Source organism: Colobus angolensis, unplaced genomic scaffold, assembly GCF_000951035.1.
Source record: "Colobus angolensis palliatus isolate OR3802 unplaced genomic scaffold, Cang.pa_1.0 Scaffold188, whole genome shotgun sequence".
NCBI lineage: Eukaryota > Metazoa > Chordata > Mammalia > Primates > Cercopithecidae > Colobus > Colobus angolensis.
The window spans coordinates 5,385,171-5,401,600 of record NW_012115021.1 but is presented as its reverse complement, the minus strand read 5'-3'; the positions used below and the strand labels follow the sequence as shown (position 1 = coordinate 5,401,600).

At 37.5% G+C, this 16,430-nt stretch overlaps 1 protein-coding gene across 3 annotated transcripts in view; it reads right to left on the bottom strand.

Annotated features, from left to right (window-relative positions):
* AP1S2 (adaptor-related protein complex 1, sigma 2 subunit) overlaps positions 1 to 16,430 on the bottom strand; it is a 56,477-nt gene that overhangs the window by 13,270 nt on the left and 26,777 nt on the right. Inside the window, exons 1-4 of one of the 3 annotated variants that reach the window (XM_011940253.1) lie at positions 15,677 to 15,793; positions 14,263 to 14,441; positions 7,794 to 7,902; positions 6,147 to 7,195 (exon numbers count right to left, since the gene is read on the bottom strand). In XM_011940253.1, coding sequence (XP_011795643.1) covers positions 6,920 to 7,195; positions 7,794 to 7,902; positions 14,263 to 14,441 — 564 coding nt within the window. In that variant the 5' untranslated portion in view covers positions 15,677 to 15,793 and the 3' untranslated portion in view covers positions 6,147 to 6,919. Of the gene's footprint in view, positions 1 to 6,146; positions 7,196 to 7,793; positions 7,903 to 14,262; positions 14,442 to 15,676; positions 15,794 to 16,430 lie in introns of those variants that run through there. The other 2 variants (XM_011940255.1, XM_011940254.1) reach the window with 2 other exon arrangements.

The window sequence follows — 16,430 nt, the reverse complement described above, 5'->3', positions numbered from 1 at the left end:
AAGAAAAGAAAAGTAGAATAGAAATAGCAAGGGGAAAATCCTCAAAATTTTGAAAAGCATACAAAGAAAAAAGGCTCAAAAACACACAAAGCAAAATGATTACAACCTGAGAACCAGTGAATAAGGACACTGGCCAAATTATTTTATTTATTTATTTTTGAGACAGAATCTCACTCTGTCACCCAGGCTGGAGTGCAGTGGCCAGATTTCAGCTCACTGCAGCCTCTGCTTCCCGGGTTCAAGCCATTCTTGTGCCTCAGTCCCACAGGTAGCTGGGACTACAAAAACTACAAAAATTAGCCACCACGCCCAGCTAATTTTTGTATTTTTTGTAGAGATGGGGTTTCGCCATGTTGGCCAGATTGGTCTCAAACTCCTGGCCTCAAGTGATCCGTCCACCTCAGCCTTCCAAAGTGCTGGGATTACAGGTCTGAGCCACCGTGCCTGGCCAAATTGTTTCTTATTAAATGTAAAATGAAAGGCAACATTTGTCCTGCTTTCTGCCTTTCTTTTCGAGCATTTCCATTTCAAGCATTAATGTAATCAAAGTTCATTTATCCAGAATTTGTTACAATAAACCCTGATTGAGTTTACCTATAAAAACTAAAGTACACTGGCAATAAAAGACTATAGTCTTGTTAACTTTAAACCCAAGTTAAAAGAAAGAGTTAGGCTTGAAGGTTTTAACATGAACAGTAGTAATTACAAAGGAGTTACACAAGTTTGTCTTATTTAAGCAAATTCTAAGAGTATTTATATCAAAATGCTTTTTGCTATTAAATGACATTATTGTATATATTTGGAAGCATCTCGTTTTTTAAAACAGTTTAAGATATTCTCGAGTTTGACTAGCACACCCAAATATCCCTCCCCTCCCCTCCCCTCTCCTCCTCTCTCTCTCTCTCCTCTCCTCTCCTTCCAGCAAGGTTTAGTTCTGTTGCCACCCAGGCTGGTATATAGTGGCATGATCATGGCTCACTACAGCCTGGACCTCCTGGGCTCAATCAATCCTCCCGCCTCAGCCTCCCGATTAGCTGGGACTATAGACACACACCATCATGCCCAGCTAGTCTTTTTTTTTTAACTTTTTGTAAGCACGGGGTTTCACCACATTGCCCAGGCTGGTCTCAAACTTCTGGGCTCAAGTGATCCACCTGCCCCAGCCTCCCAATGTGCTGGGATTACAAGCGTGGGCCACCGGGCTCAGCCCAAATACTCTTAATTATATCAAGAGCTGACCTTTAAAAAATCCAAAACTTCATATTAAAAGATATGTTATTCAATACTTCAAAAAGTACTTATTAAAATAATTGTTACAAAAGCTTCATTTTTTAAAAGAAATCACTTTTCTCCTAAGATTCTTACCTTTCCATTTGTATGCAGTCCCACAGATTATTACTTTCACAAAAATATAGCATAGTACTAAGATATATCATGCAGCCCCCAGCACTAAAACAAATCAATTTTAGCAGCACTAATCCTCCGTAGAGTACCACTTTCTAGATGAGGCAGATAAACAGCTGCAAATCCAGTAAATCTATTCATAAAGTGGATCATCTCGAAGTAAAAGCAAATTCATGAGTATAATGCTTGCTTTTGGTACCTCACTTATTTTGCATTTCACAGATTAGTGAGAAAAAATACCAACAGCAAACAAAGCTCAAAAGAAAAAAACACCACAAATTTCAAAATGATGCTGTTAGTATAAAAAAGAAAGGTTGACACATCTCAAAGCGCTAATCAACATCATCATGCATCAACCGCTAAGGGTTAAAGCCCAAATGCCCAGTATTTAGCTATTTGATCTTCACGGATCAAGCAAGGACTTAGAAATCATCTCACGTGCAACAGTATTTGCATAGCACTCCATTTTATCCATGCCACAAAAATGGTAAATTTAGTAGTTACCAATAAATAAGTTGGGGATCAAAGGGACTAAAGCCTTAGACTGCTCTTTATCATAAGATATCCTCAGACAAACCTCCCCATTCTTCATTCTGGCTCTATAAAATTAAGGAGCAGAGAAAAACTGGTAAGTGCTTGACTTTACAGAAAAAAAGCCATGCTATTATTTCCTTTCTCATTATATATGTGTGTGTTTAAACAAATCCAACTACATCACCACCCCCCACCCTATCCCTCCAAAAATCTAGCTTAAAATAGGTGGTGGGGAAAAGTATTCCAAGTATTGCAAAGAATATCAATTTAGGAATTTCAGCATGTTTACTTTAAGAATCAACTTTAGTACTAGTGGCATGTTAAGACAGCCAAACATTAAAAAATGGATAATGGGCCAATTTCTGGGCTTTACCCCCAAATCTAATTATGTATTCATACAACCAAACACCAAAAGGAATAAACATGAAGTTGGGTCTAGAAATGTCAAAACTAATCCCTTATTTACCAAGTAATGAAGTAAAATAAAAAAAGATATCTTTATTATCTAATCACAATGTCTGCTAATATTTTAGCAACTATTATTTGAATATACATTTAATGTTACATTTTTATTACTGACTGTAATATGCTAACAGAAAATCTGTATCCACTGACCCTCTTCCCTATTTGGCTATAAAATGAAGGACTACCTTAAACTACGTGTTTATACAAATTGGGTAAGAGACATTTTTAAAAAATTTTTCTGAAGAAAATAAGCATTCTTAAGGATAGAAATGTATATTTCACAAATTTTTAAAAAATCAAAATCATTGAGATTTGCATATACCTTTAAGCCAACAGATATAAGTTCAAAGTCATCTTTGGTGCTTAGAAATAATCAATTCAAGTAAAAGACCTGACACTCGGTGGAAAAATCATGATACATGAAAAATTAGATTAAAATTAACCAATTAGGACCTCTACTACAAATGTAAGTCTGAATTGAGATCTTCACAGCTATATTTACAATTTTGGAAGCAGAATCATTTCATGAAATTGATTAAGTGAATGCTATAACCCAAACTATAAGACCAAAAAAGTTATAAATCCAGCATTTTGATCAATCCAACAAGAAATAGGTTGAAAAGTATTATTTATATCTACATATCCAATAAAAAATTCCAACTGCTGATAATCTGGACAATAAAAATTTGCAGTCTAAGAAGTCAAAAATGGCACTGTCTTTTCCACATAGAAAAACCTCTAGGAGAATTATGAATTTCTCACTATATGACTGAGAAACAAAGAAGTTCATATCTAAAACAGAACATTTAAAATATATATACCAAGACAATACGTAACTGGGGTTGGGGGGAGTACACAGTGGTTAAGATTTTACACAGCTGTGAAGCCTAGTAGATCTGGGTTTAGAATCCTGGTTTTGCCAGTTGCTAACCAGGTGACCTCAGACCAGTCATGGAACCTCACTGAGCTTCCATTTTCTCATTAGACTACCTCTAACCTTTCACAGGATGTCTTGAGGATTAGCACAGGATGCTTAAAGCAAACTGCTGAGCCCAGGGCCTCACATACAAGCACTCAAGCATTAGTTACCATCATAATTATTTTTGTTGTCATGGTATCCAAAACAAAAAGTTTTCCAGCAGTTTGTGGAGTGCTTTTTCTCTTATTCCACTCGCTATTTTATGAACATAATATTCAAATACTCTCCCACAGATGTAAACCTGTATCATGCATCAAAAATATAAATGAATCTATTTTTAGGAAACATGCATCTTGTCATTCCTGCATTTCTTTTCAGAGTATGTTGATTAAGAGAACAGAATAACCTGAAGCCTTACTGCTCCACACAGACTTGAGCTTGGCTTCATAATGGCCTTAACCTACAATGTATTCTCACTCTAAATTCAGAATGGACCACCACCTACTGCTTCCCCAAGACCTACATGGCTAAGAAAAATGGTTCACTCAGACTGCTAAATAGACAATGTCTCAATGTAGTACTCAGTTTCGTTTGTGTACAAAGCAATGTAAAAGTAGTCACAGAAGTAGGACCACAGCTTTCTTCTAAAGACAAGGGAACTGTAATTAACAGTAGTCATTTCTTTATCTTAAACAAAGGTTACAAGGGGGTAAGGAAAATTTTACATGGGACCAACCATAGTCATCCTATGCTTTTCTCTCTACACTTACTTTCTCCAATTAAAGACATAAAAATAGGCCGCACACGGTGGCTCACGCCTGTAATCCCAGCACTTTGGGAGGCCGAGGTGGGTGGATCACCTTTCAGGAGTTTGAGACCAGCCTGGCCAACATGGTGAAACCCTGTCTCTATTAAAAATACAAAAATTAGCTGGGCATGGTGGTGTGCACCTGTAGTCCCAGCTACTTGCGAGGCTGAGGCAGGAGGATTGCTTGAACCCAGGAGGCGGAGGTTGCAGTGAGCCGAAATTGCACCACTGCACTCCAGCCTGGGTGATAAGCGAAACTCCAACTCAAAAAAAGAAAAAAAGACATAAAAATAGTACTTCAAACAGAAGGACAACATTAACTATTAAAATACTCCCATAGGGAAATATATATACATATGTACATATACACACACAAATAAATATGGATCTGCAATAATGTTTTTATCCTCTAGTATGTTAAATACTAAATATATGCTCTATGGTAAACTTAACATTGCTGTCATATTCTAAGGTCTACAGCAATTTCCCAGTAGCATTTAAAAATCTAGGCACAGCCGGGCACAGTGGCTCATGCCTTTAATCCCAGCATTTGGGAGGCCAAAGGGGACGGATCACTTGAGGTCAGGAGTTCGAGACCAGCCTGACCAACATGGTGAAACCCTGTCTCTACTAAAAGTACGAAATTAGCCAGGCATGGTGGTGCAAGCCTGTAACCCCAGTTACTCGGGAGGCTGAGGCAGGAGAATCGCTTGAGCCCAGGAGGCAGAGGTTGCAGTGAGCCAAGATCGTGCCATTGCACTCCAGCCTGGGCAACAAGAGCGAAACTCCATCTTAAACAAACAAACAAACAAAAATTTACTCTCCAGGAAAAATATTAAAATTAAAAGTTGAACTTCAATAACTTTAAATACATTTTAAAGCAAATGTAATTAATCAGAAAATGATGGAAAAACTTGGAAGAAATGCCATGTTCTGACAGAGCAGAATACAGATCTGTGACAAAATATGAACGTAATCAAGGGAAGATATATATGAAAAATTCCCAATTTCTAATCCTGGTTTTGACCTAATTTTTAAAAAAGTCTGATAAGTGAACAGCAAAATAAGGAGATACTAACTTTAAAAACCAATTTTACAATAGTAGAGTATATGCTTATAGTCAGCACACCTAATATTAAAAACAAACCTCTAAAATAACATTTTCAATCAATTGGTAAACCACTGTCGCAAACTGTACACACAAGGCAAAGGGTCTGTGTTCATTTCACTACTGAAGAGTAGATGGCATGAGGGTTGCCAATCTAATACTTCACCTTTGCAGGCACCTTAACCACTCTTCTGATAACTACAAGATCATTAAGTGTACAATGCATTGTCTGACATTTAGTAGATGTCTATTCAGATGATGTTATCTCAGCTTCAAGTAATCCCCACAACTGTCCTAGTCAGTGACTGATGCAGTGAGATTCTCAAATAGCTTTCCCTTCCTCACAGAGTCCAAGAGTTAAGAAGTTAAAATGGAGAAAGTAAGTTACTCTTCTCCCCTTATTTCATTCCCTTAAAACTGAATGCATCCAAGGCTAAAAAATGGGACTTAAAGTCTCCTTTGGTGACTAAAAAAAGACAAGAACAAACTGATAAACAAGTATGTAACAAAGAAGGGACTAAAATAAACTGGAAATACAAAACCATATTTTCAATGCTTCTGGAAAATGAACCAGTGAGCCAAAAATAGTCAAGACTTTTTTTTTTTTTTTTTTTGAGACAGAGTCTCGCTCTGTCGCCCAGGCTGGAGTGCAGTGGCGCGATCTCGGCTCACTGCAATCTCCGCCTCCCGGGTTTACGCCATTCTCCTGCCTCAGCCTCCCGAGTAGCTGGGACTACAGGCGCCCGCCATCTCGCCCGGCTAGTTTTTTGTATTTTTAGTAGAGACAGGGTTTCACCATGTAGACCAGGATGGTCTCGATCTCCTGACCTCGTGATCCTCCCGTCTCGGCCTCCCAAAGTGCTGGGATTACAGGGTTGAGCCACCGCGCCCAGCCCAAGACTTTTATATACATGCACACACACACTTAACAACTACTTTAGTGAAAACACATTTCATTTTTCAGCATTTACTAATCACTTCTCATGCTGTAAGCTTTCCATATGATAAAAATCACAATTAGCTCTAAAGCATAATTCAATTTGGTATCTGAATTAAGGTATCGGTAAGTTTTTAGAAAAAGGTAGTCTTATCTATGAAATGTTAAGCTTCAGAAATAGAAGGTACATCAGCATCAACTGCACGATTAACCCAAGATGACTATGGTAATTAGAAAGAAAAGGGAGTTACACATCTGGGGATATGGAGGTAAGACAAAAATGCAGTTTGACAGAACATGGTTTGTTATTTAAGAAGAACAAAGAGAAAGGCAAACACTGTTTAGTTTTGCTAACGCAAAAAAAACTAGAAGTTTCTACAAAAAGTATAATTAGAAAACACTATCATTTGCTTGGCTACTTTTGCATTTAATGGACATGAGGTAAAAATATGAGCCAATTTGGAATTAAATGTCATAATCTCACAGTCAACTCCTGATTATCTACACTAATGAAAAAGGGGGTTATCTTAAACAATTTGAAGCAATAGATGGAGAGTTCTCAACCTACTGCTACTTTCAGCCAATCTTTTCCCTTCTTCAAGTAGTCTGTCCTCTAAAGGTTTAGACTCCAGTGTTTTAGGGTCCAAAAAGGGCCATCGGGAAGAGGCCTGACCGATAGACCATCTCCAAACTGAACCATCCATCCATAGATAACTGAGTTGACGTGACTGACACATATTCCAGTCAATAAACTGCAAATGGATGGACACTACATGCCAAGCATGCTTCAGAGTAATTTCTGAAACTGTAAGAATGATGACTGAGACTTCCCCAGCAAGAGCAAAACATGCTAGTGCCTAGTGAAGAGAACAAGTAGCTTACCTCCTGCAGTAGATCGGCCTGCTCAATTGCTTTAAGGACATTTTTCTTCGATGTTTCCTGAACTTCCCCTCCCAAAAGAAACTCATCCAAAATAAAATAAGCCTTCTCAAAATTAAAGATGATATCTAGTTCACAGACCTGAAAAGGAAAAAAAAAAAGAAAAGAAAAAATTGTTAAAACTTGCAGAAGCAGAAGATGCTTATTCACTACCAGGTAGTGAATAAAATCGAATCAGAGTGAATCAGTCTTAACTCTTTCTAAATATGACTAAGTATCACCGGTTTAAGTAAGCTTAATTTCCAAATCTCAAGTACTTGAAAACATATTCCTACCAGCTAAATAAGATTGGGCTCTGCATGTTCCCAATGTGGGCAACTTAATAATTTCTAGTAATAAAAACTGATCTTTAAACATATATTTCCTGGGTAACATGATCAGAACTGCTAACCAAATCTAAATTCTATACTAAGCACTTACAGGATATTAATGTTTGTCGTTGGACTTGTTTATATTTCACTATTTTAAACCTCATCCTCACCATCTTAATTAAATGAGTTACGTCTGCAGGGCCAGCAATTCTGAAAGTTAGGAACTGACCAGGCCCACTGACAAGAAATAGTCATTCCCACCCTCTCCTGCGGTTAGAATCCCCAAGACAACCAAATAATAAACTTGTTAGAGAAAAGGTTCCAAAAAATACTATGGCATTCAATTCCTAAAATAAAATACTACTCACACTGCCGAAATACTTGTCAAGTAATTCCACATAACGATGAATTATTTCCAGGGTAATTAGTTCATTGTCCTGATCCTCAATAGCACAGCAAAAATACAGACTAGCATATCTGTAACGAAGCACAAATGTGAAAAAAACTGTTACCCTGTAATCATGTTTTCTAAATATATTTTCATATCCTATTATGAAAGTCCCCAAGTTTATACAGTTTATTTCTTCTTTCACAACAGTACAGATTTTTCTCGTACACTACAAAAGTAATAAATGCATAAGAGAAATTTTGAAAAGCATAGGCAAGCAAAAAGAAAAAAACAAAATAATCATACCACTTAGAAAGAATAAGTGATTTTGCCCTTCTTCCTTTCAGGTTCTTTTCTATAAACATTTTAAAACACAGCAGACCCAGGTTTTTTCTAAGTTTACTTAATTAAAACAAAATATATAACAGATTAATTCAAACTATAAGTACAGAGAAGAAAACAAAAGCTTTCAACTGAAGGAGGACTTGTTGAAGATAATGTCAAGATGAGGTCAATATTTTGGGATATTTTATTGGAATATGTATAATATACACACAGAGAAGACCTTAAGTCCTACAAGCTCAATAAATTTTCAAAGTGAACTCAACTATATACCAGTACCCAGATCAAGAAGCTGAACACCAGTGAACCCTGAAACTCCTCTGCTACCCTCTCCCAGTCACAACCTCCCATCCCCAAGGGTAACTATGCTCTTGACTTCTAACAGCATACAATTGTTTTTAAAAAGGTTTCTAGGATTGTGGAATAAACCACACGAAAAGAACAACAGCTCCACGTTATTACAGAAGTTAGAGAAAGAGAACAGAAAGTTCCTATCACTTAAGGGAAACAGAGACCTGTCCTCAAATTTACCAAGTTCTACGCTGTTGAACTGATGTGTAGTTTATTTACCCTAGAAGAGGGAATAAGGTTGGGAAACGTATATTTTCCTTCAAATTAGGATTCTAGCATACGGAATCAGGTGATGCTTGATCCAAGGAAGCAAAACTTCAACCTTGAGGCACAGCAAGTCCTTTGAGGAGGATTAAAAGGGCATTTTAAAATGGTTTACATGTACTTAAGCCTTTTGAAAAGAAAGAAAATAAAAACCTAAGATAGGCTAAACATAGAATATCTCAGTGGAGATTATAATTTTCACTGAAGATCACTTAATTGATTTTTAGAAAACACAATGGGCAGTTACTGCTCATAGCATTAATGTAAAATAATACTGTATACAGAATAACACGAACAACCTGTTTTGAGTCTCAATGAATTCTTGCTCCTTAGTATGAAAATAACTAGTATTCGCACAACAGCATTAATTTCATTATTAAAACATTTCATCTTATTTGATGTTTTCAACAGCAAGTACTATCTTTCATCCTTGATTACAGATTAAAAAAAGACCAAAAAAAAAAAAAAATGAGGCTTAAGAGTAGAGCGCCTACAAGTGCTAGCAGTGGGATAAGAGACCTGATCTTTTGACCTTAACTCCAGGCCTTTTTCCACTGTATCATACAAACTCACTTGGCATATTTATCATGACTTTGTGCATGTCTACTCTACGTGTCTTCCACACTCAGTAAGTTATTTAAAACGGTGGGGCTCCTGCAGTCTTATTGAGAGAAGGTATTCACATGTGTTCATTTATCATCATCGTGAAGGGAATAAGTCACGGAAGACAAAACAGGGCATCAATGCCAACTTTAACAAAGTGCTCCCTCTCTTTCCCATCACTACTCTGTTTTTGTCTATCTATTTAAAAGAGAATGGAGTATTCCAACTCTCCATCCTCCCTAACCCGTGCTCATTAAATAGAACTTTGAATTTGGGGAAACTGATAAATGATACATTAGATTCCCTGATTTAAGAAAACTAAAGATTAAAGGGACTGACATAAAAATGGCAGATTAAAAACCAGATATGACTAGCTGATAGGAACAGAATGCTAAATAATTTATTATACAAAGTTTACTAACAATTTCAAGTAAAATTCCTTTTACTCTTATTTAAGATTTCCTCATGCTACTATTAAACAATCTAATGCTCTTACCATCCTCGCTCCTTATCCACAGTACTGTCTCTTTCCTTACAAATAAAAAGCACTTAAACACTAGTCAAAGGTCCTAAACTGCATGAATCACTTGGAAGCATTAATTTAAAAATCATCAGGAACGATGTGTCTAAGCCCCAGCCAGTAATGTTTACTTTCACTCAGAATGGAAAAAGAATAATCAAATTAATGAATTCTTTTGGTGTAGGTGAACAGATAGCTATCAGGATAATAATGTACCTCTTTCCAGAAAGCTTAGGGAAAGAAAAAACAGAAGCATAATAATTAAGTACCATTCACTGAATCCTCACCCTACATGGGACACTAAATGTTAGCTAAGGCTTTTGCATATTTTACCATTCTAATCCTCACAACAACCATATCCATGAGATACCATTATTACTTGCATTGATAAGAGACCCAGGTTTGAGTAACCTGCCTAGGAACTGCAATTTGACTCTAGAGCCCAAGTTTTACATTAAAAACTATAGCCAGCAATTGCATTAAAGTAATCCCATACCTGGCAAAAATTAAAATATGCTCAAAACAATATTTTAAGAGCTTTGAAGAGGAGAGAAATAAAAAATGTCATCCTGATTTAGTAAAAGATTACCAAGAGAACCTGAAGTATACTTCCTATATTTAGGACCAAATGGTTTTTAAAAATTCAATAATGAGCTCATTTTGTTCTCTTAGTGCCTATTTGTAAGTCTAAATCTGAAGTAAAATTAATAATAGACTAGTAAGAAGAAAGGTATGTTTGGTTATTTTTAGCACAGTGGATTAAGGCTTACTCTAATTACTGGCACTCAGAGAACATCTGAAAGTGCCTATTCTTATATTCAAAACACATGACTTCTCCGCAGTCAGCTAAATATCAGCTAAATATCAGCTGACTGTGGGTGACTGTAGCTAAAGTGTTCTCAATACTCACTGGTATGTCATTAAAAATTCTTCTGTTAGTAAAGAAAATCAATAATTATTCTTTAACAAATTCTCAAGCTAGTAATTTGGAGATATATATGTTTTTAAATTAATTTTAAAAGACCTTAATCCAGTGACTCTTCCACAAAATGCTACACAAAACAGGAATCAAAAAAGCATAGTATTCTGTCTTGAAGGGATCCTCAAGAACATTTATTTTAGAGATAAGGAAACAAAGTGACTTGTTTAAAGTCATAAAACTAGCTAATGTTACAAAGGGAACAGGACTTAAGTCCCCAGATTTTCAGTCTGTCTTTTCAGCTAATATTAATTATTCTTATCCATCATTCCTCCCTCAAAAGGGGGAATTTGTATGCCAAATACTCAGGATGAAGAATGTAGATGAGATAATTTAACAAAAACGAACAGCAAAAGTCCCAGTCCAAAATTTCTCAGGAGCTAAGCAGTAATTCTCTTGCTTAAAAAGCTCTTCGCTTCCAGCAGTAGGGAAAACAAATCACCTGTTTATACCACAAAAAAAATGTCCATAAGTGGTGGAGCAGATGAGGTTTTCAGTATGAAATGGAAGGGGGAACATATAGAGAAAGAGCTGATAAATTCCACCTTTTGTATATGACTGATATCTCAACAAAGCTGTTATTTTTTTAAGTCCACCTTTTATTTAAAGGTGCTTGATATAAGTATCAGAGTTGGGTTGGATACCCTTTGTAGCTTTTAAAAGAAAAAGCAGTGGCTCAACACGGACAGACAGGCTGAGTGACAGTTGCATGAACACCAAGCAGTGCTTCCCTTTCTTCCCATAACAGCCCATTCCTGGGATTGAATCCCTTGCTGGTATTTTCCTCCTCCACACGGGGGACTCCTTCCCCTATCTAGAAACAAGCTTAAGCCTCTCACACCTTTGTTAAAAACCTTGTCCCCTATTCCTATGTCTATGAGTGGTTACTACCTCGTCTCCTGTCCTTCACAGCTAAGCTCCCCAAAATAGTCTACACATGCTATTTAAATTTCTCCACCTCTTCACACTTCGCCCCATTACATCGAGAGTTCTATCTCCACTATTCCACTGAAAATGATCTGGCAAAGGGCATTATATGAAATGCTCACTGTAAAATCTACCAGATTCCTTCCTCACTTTCATTGAACTTTATGCAACATCTGGCATTGGTGAAACTTCTCATTCCACTCTGAAGGTCCCTTCTTCACCTCCTTTGCCTGCCACTTGAATGCTGGTGATGTAATACTTTGTCTTATTTTCCCCAGACTTCCATACCTATGCCAACCACATCCCACCAGAAAATCAGGCTTCTCTTAATGAAAGTCACATAGACATCCCCAAATCAACTTGCCCCAAAATAAGCTGAGTTCTCTAGCGCACCTTGTACCCCATCAGCAAACCAGAAATGTGGAGATCACACCACTCCTTCCTTTCCTTCGCTGCTCTCTCCACTTTTTGTTCTTGTTTTTGTTGAGGGTCTCACTCTGTCACCCAGGCTGGAGTGCAGTGGCCCAATCAGGGCTCAGTGCAGCCTTGAACTCCCAGGCATAATCAATCCTCCCACCTCAGCCTCCAGAGCAGCTAGGACTACAGGTGCATGCCACCATGCCCAGCTAACATTTTTGTTTGTTTGTTTGTTTGTTTTTATTGTAGAAATGGCGGGGTCTCACTAAGTTGCCAGGGCTGGGCTTTAACTCCTGGGCTCAAGCGATTCTCCTGCCTCCGCCTCCCATGTTCTTCCCACTTCTAGAGGTGACCAAGTCTTATCAAACCTACCTATTTGATAATGGCTATTTAGTAATAGCCCTCCTTTCCAGCGCCTGGGTTCAGGATCTCAAATAGTCTCCTACTGATTCTGCAGGTGCCAGTCTCAGCCCCTCCTGCCCTCATCCATTGTCCCAGTTCAGTCTTTTAAGATATGTAAACCTGATCTTTTTCCAGCCCTGTTTAAAATCTTTGCCTCCAAGCTTAAGATCTGAGTTGCCGCCCCAGGTCAATCACCAACTGGCATATGGCCCTAGATAAGTCACCTCTCCCAAATTCGCATTCATTAAAAAATTGAAGTCTGATCAACAACGGCAGTTTTTAAACTCAGGAACTGTCTCCTGTGCAGAGGGGTAAAGGCCAAGTGAGCCAGGATACAGGATCCTCATTTCTGATTTCACATGGAGCAGCCTCATTTCCAGTCATTTTATTTAAGGTTCTACCCATGGGGCAAAAAGCTTAAAACGAAACAAAACAAAACAAAATCACCTGACTAGATAACTGTAAAACATCTCTCACCTCTCAAATGATATGATTTTTCTATGATCTTTAATAAGACCAAACCAAACACTGGATACAAAATCACCCAAAGATACTAAATCACCAAAGATCATTCAATAATAAAGAGGCGTCCTCAATATTTAAGAAACTCTCAATGTCTTGTAATCTCCATTTCTTCCCAGCCATCTCCCTGACAAAATATCCAACCCGTATCTGGAGTGCAATAAATGGAAGCCTAGAAGAAATCCAGACTTCTCGCCCACACTCATTTTATCCCATACTGTTACTTCCATGCATATTCCCCACACAAGAGAACTTTTTATATGCAGAAATGCTCTTATCTTAACTTCAGTAAATAATTCAAAAAGAAGCAAATGGGGAATGAAGTAAATGTCCCCTCAAAAAATGTTCTGTAAAAGAAGAAAGTTTATTTCTTTTAGCCTACTTAGAACAATCTTGAGAAATTTATTTTAGGGTATTCAGGGATTCAGATATTTATAAAATAAAGATGTATAGCACTGAAAAAATTTTCAGTGTTAAAAGCCAATCTATGAGTAATTTTGTAACATCAAAATTTTAAAAAATCTGTTCTTGGCAAAATTATCTGTCATATTTAACTGCACCCCCACCATAGCAACAAGGGTACTTAAAGTTAATAAACACTACTCACAAACAGATCTCTTACAGGCACAAAGTTTTTAAAACATCTATGTGATTGAAATAGTCTACATATTCAAGGTATTTATACGTAAGATTCCAAAAATCAGATAAAAGGCATGACAAATATTAGTCACTGCTTTATAGATTTTCGGGGAAAAAGGATTAGACTATACTTGTCTAAATTCAGATAATTACTCACACAATTTAAAATACTGACCCTACTTTCCCCTGCAATGAAATGAATTCATTAAACTCTTCTATAAAGATGATTAAGCATGAATAATCATTTATGCCTTCAATTATATAACTAGTTTTCAAATGATTTCCCTGCCTTTATCATTCCAGCCTCAGTAATTACCAGTGAAAACACCAGTTATTTTAAAAACACAAAGCTTTACCTTAAACCTATTTCATCTAAATCTTTATTAATCATTATTTATAAATGTCATCACTCAAAAGTCTACAATTTCCTAAATGACCTAACATTTGATTCTATTTCACCTTTATGACAAATAAAAATTATACCTTTTGTAAACAATCTTCAGATCTCGCCACTCAAGGAAGCTGCACATTTTAGGTTTCCGTGCTAAAACGGTCTGAACAAGTTCTCTTGTGATCTTTTTCTTCTCTTTGTCTGATAGTGGGACATACCATTTTTGCAGTCGAAGCTTTCCCTGACGACTAAAAAGCAACATAAACTGCATCTGTTAAGATAAATAAAATCAAGATTACATGTAATACTTTGAATCAATAAAGTTAAGATTATGTGTTTCACAGAGAAGCTTTGGGGGATGGGGCATTTAAATGACAAATGATTACTGGCCATCAATATTTCTATGCCAATTAAAATAGCAAGAAATTCTTTTGGACAGATCTTCTCTAGATGCAAACCTTCCAATCCCACCCTGTTCCACGTTAAGTTTGGAGGTGAGTGTGCAAGAGAAAAAAGAAAAATTTGTAATAAGCTGAAGTGAAATTTTTGAAGAAAAATAAAGACCACTCTTTCAATTTAAGAAACTATTTTCTACCTGTGCTATACATTGCGCACTCTCTATATGCATCAAAAGAGAATGGTGGACATCAATTGGTTTCGGTATTTTTGAAAGAAACGGAAGACCTGCTATTTTTCACCCTGAGGCTGTTCTAGTTCCAGGGTGAACTACTTGTAGACAGGAGCTTATATCTTGGAATGCTCTCGTCGGTTTATGATGGCATATTTCAAGCAAAACAGAATGATCCAAAATATTAACCGAAAAATCCCATAACTACAAATTTTCCTTAACAAAAAAGTATGTTTTCATCTTACTTTTAAAACATTCCAACTTAAATATGTACAAAATCTAGAACTGAGTTAATATAGTATTATGAAAAAGAAAACAAACGTTTAAAAGGCCACAATAAGATTTACACTTGTTAAATAAGATTTAGTATTGAAACATTACATGAAATACTTTAAAAAAAATAGTATCTACAGATAGAGTGGATGGTGAATTCTAGTGTGTTTTATACTTAAACTAATTTGTATCTATTTATTTGTGATCTGCAAATGTGTTGATTAGTCTGCATGTTTCATTTTTAACGCCAAGCTTTTTGTAATTCAATTGGTCATCTCAACTGCAAACAGAAGTATTGTTTCTACAAAGGTAATTTAAAGCCAGAATTCACATAGGTATCCTTTTTTCTTTTAACCACTGTAAGTTCCTTTAACAGCGTTACTGCAAGTGAGATTCAAGCATGATTCTCAAGATTCACCACACCATCTTGAATTTGAACACGGGGAGGGGAAATTTACAGAACCAATGTAGAATAAAAATGGGCCCTAAATTTCGGTAAGAAATTATCGTCGTTTTTTATAACCACCCAAAAAGGTATCAACAAGATATCTAGAAATTTATGACGTGGCAATTCAACTTCAGTAAAGTTAAAATGGTCTTATTACCTCACTTAAAATGCGTCAGGGGAACAAAATATAAGGACATTATTAGATGATACCAAAGTGCCTCCCGTGCAAGTCCTGAAGATAGCGGCATTCGAAGGGGGCAGCAAGTGAAGCATCAACTGGACATTTACTGCAAACCCGTTACCAGAACTTGGAAAAGAATGGACCTCGTATTCCTAGATCTTGGTGACCGGAAAGGGTGAGGGCTTGCTTGCAAAGAGTATGGGCTCAAGGCTGTCCGGAGCAGGGTCCTGTACCAGCCCTACCACTTTGCAGGACGAAAAACAATGTATTCTCCTTAAAATAAATTACGTCCTGACATGGGACGAAACCCGGTTGCAAGGCACGAGTATTCCTTCCCTCGTGTTAAAAACCAACGCTTTGATTTTGCCGCAAATCACAGGGCACCACAATTCCTCGAGATTGGCATTAAAAACAATGGGCTCAGCCGCGGCGCGGGCTCGGGGCCAGCGTTCCTCGGGTCCGGCCGTCGCCGGTGCCTCCCCCCCACTCCCGTGGCCACACTCCATCACTGACCAAGCCCGGGCGAGGTGACAGGCAAGGAGCGGAGCAGACAATGGCATCCGCCGCGGCGCAGGGGGCGCCAAGAGTCCTCGGCCGCCACCGCCCCCGGCCCCTCCCAAAAACGCCCCGCAAAACTTGAGGTGATTCCCGAACCACAGGTGCCGCGGGGCTGTCGCGGAGCCCGGGACTGGCCCCCACATCCCCGGGCGCGGCGCGGAGTGGTGCGGAG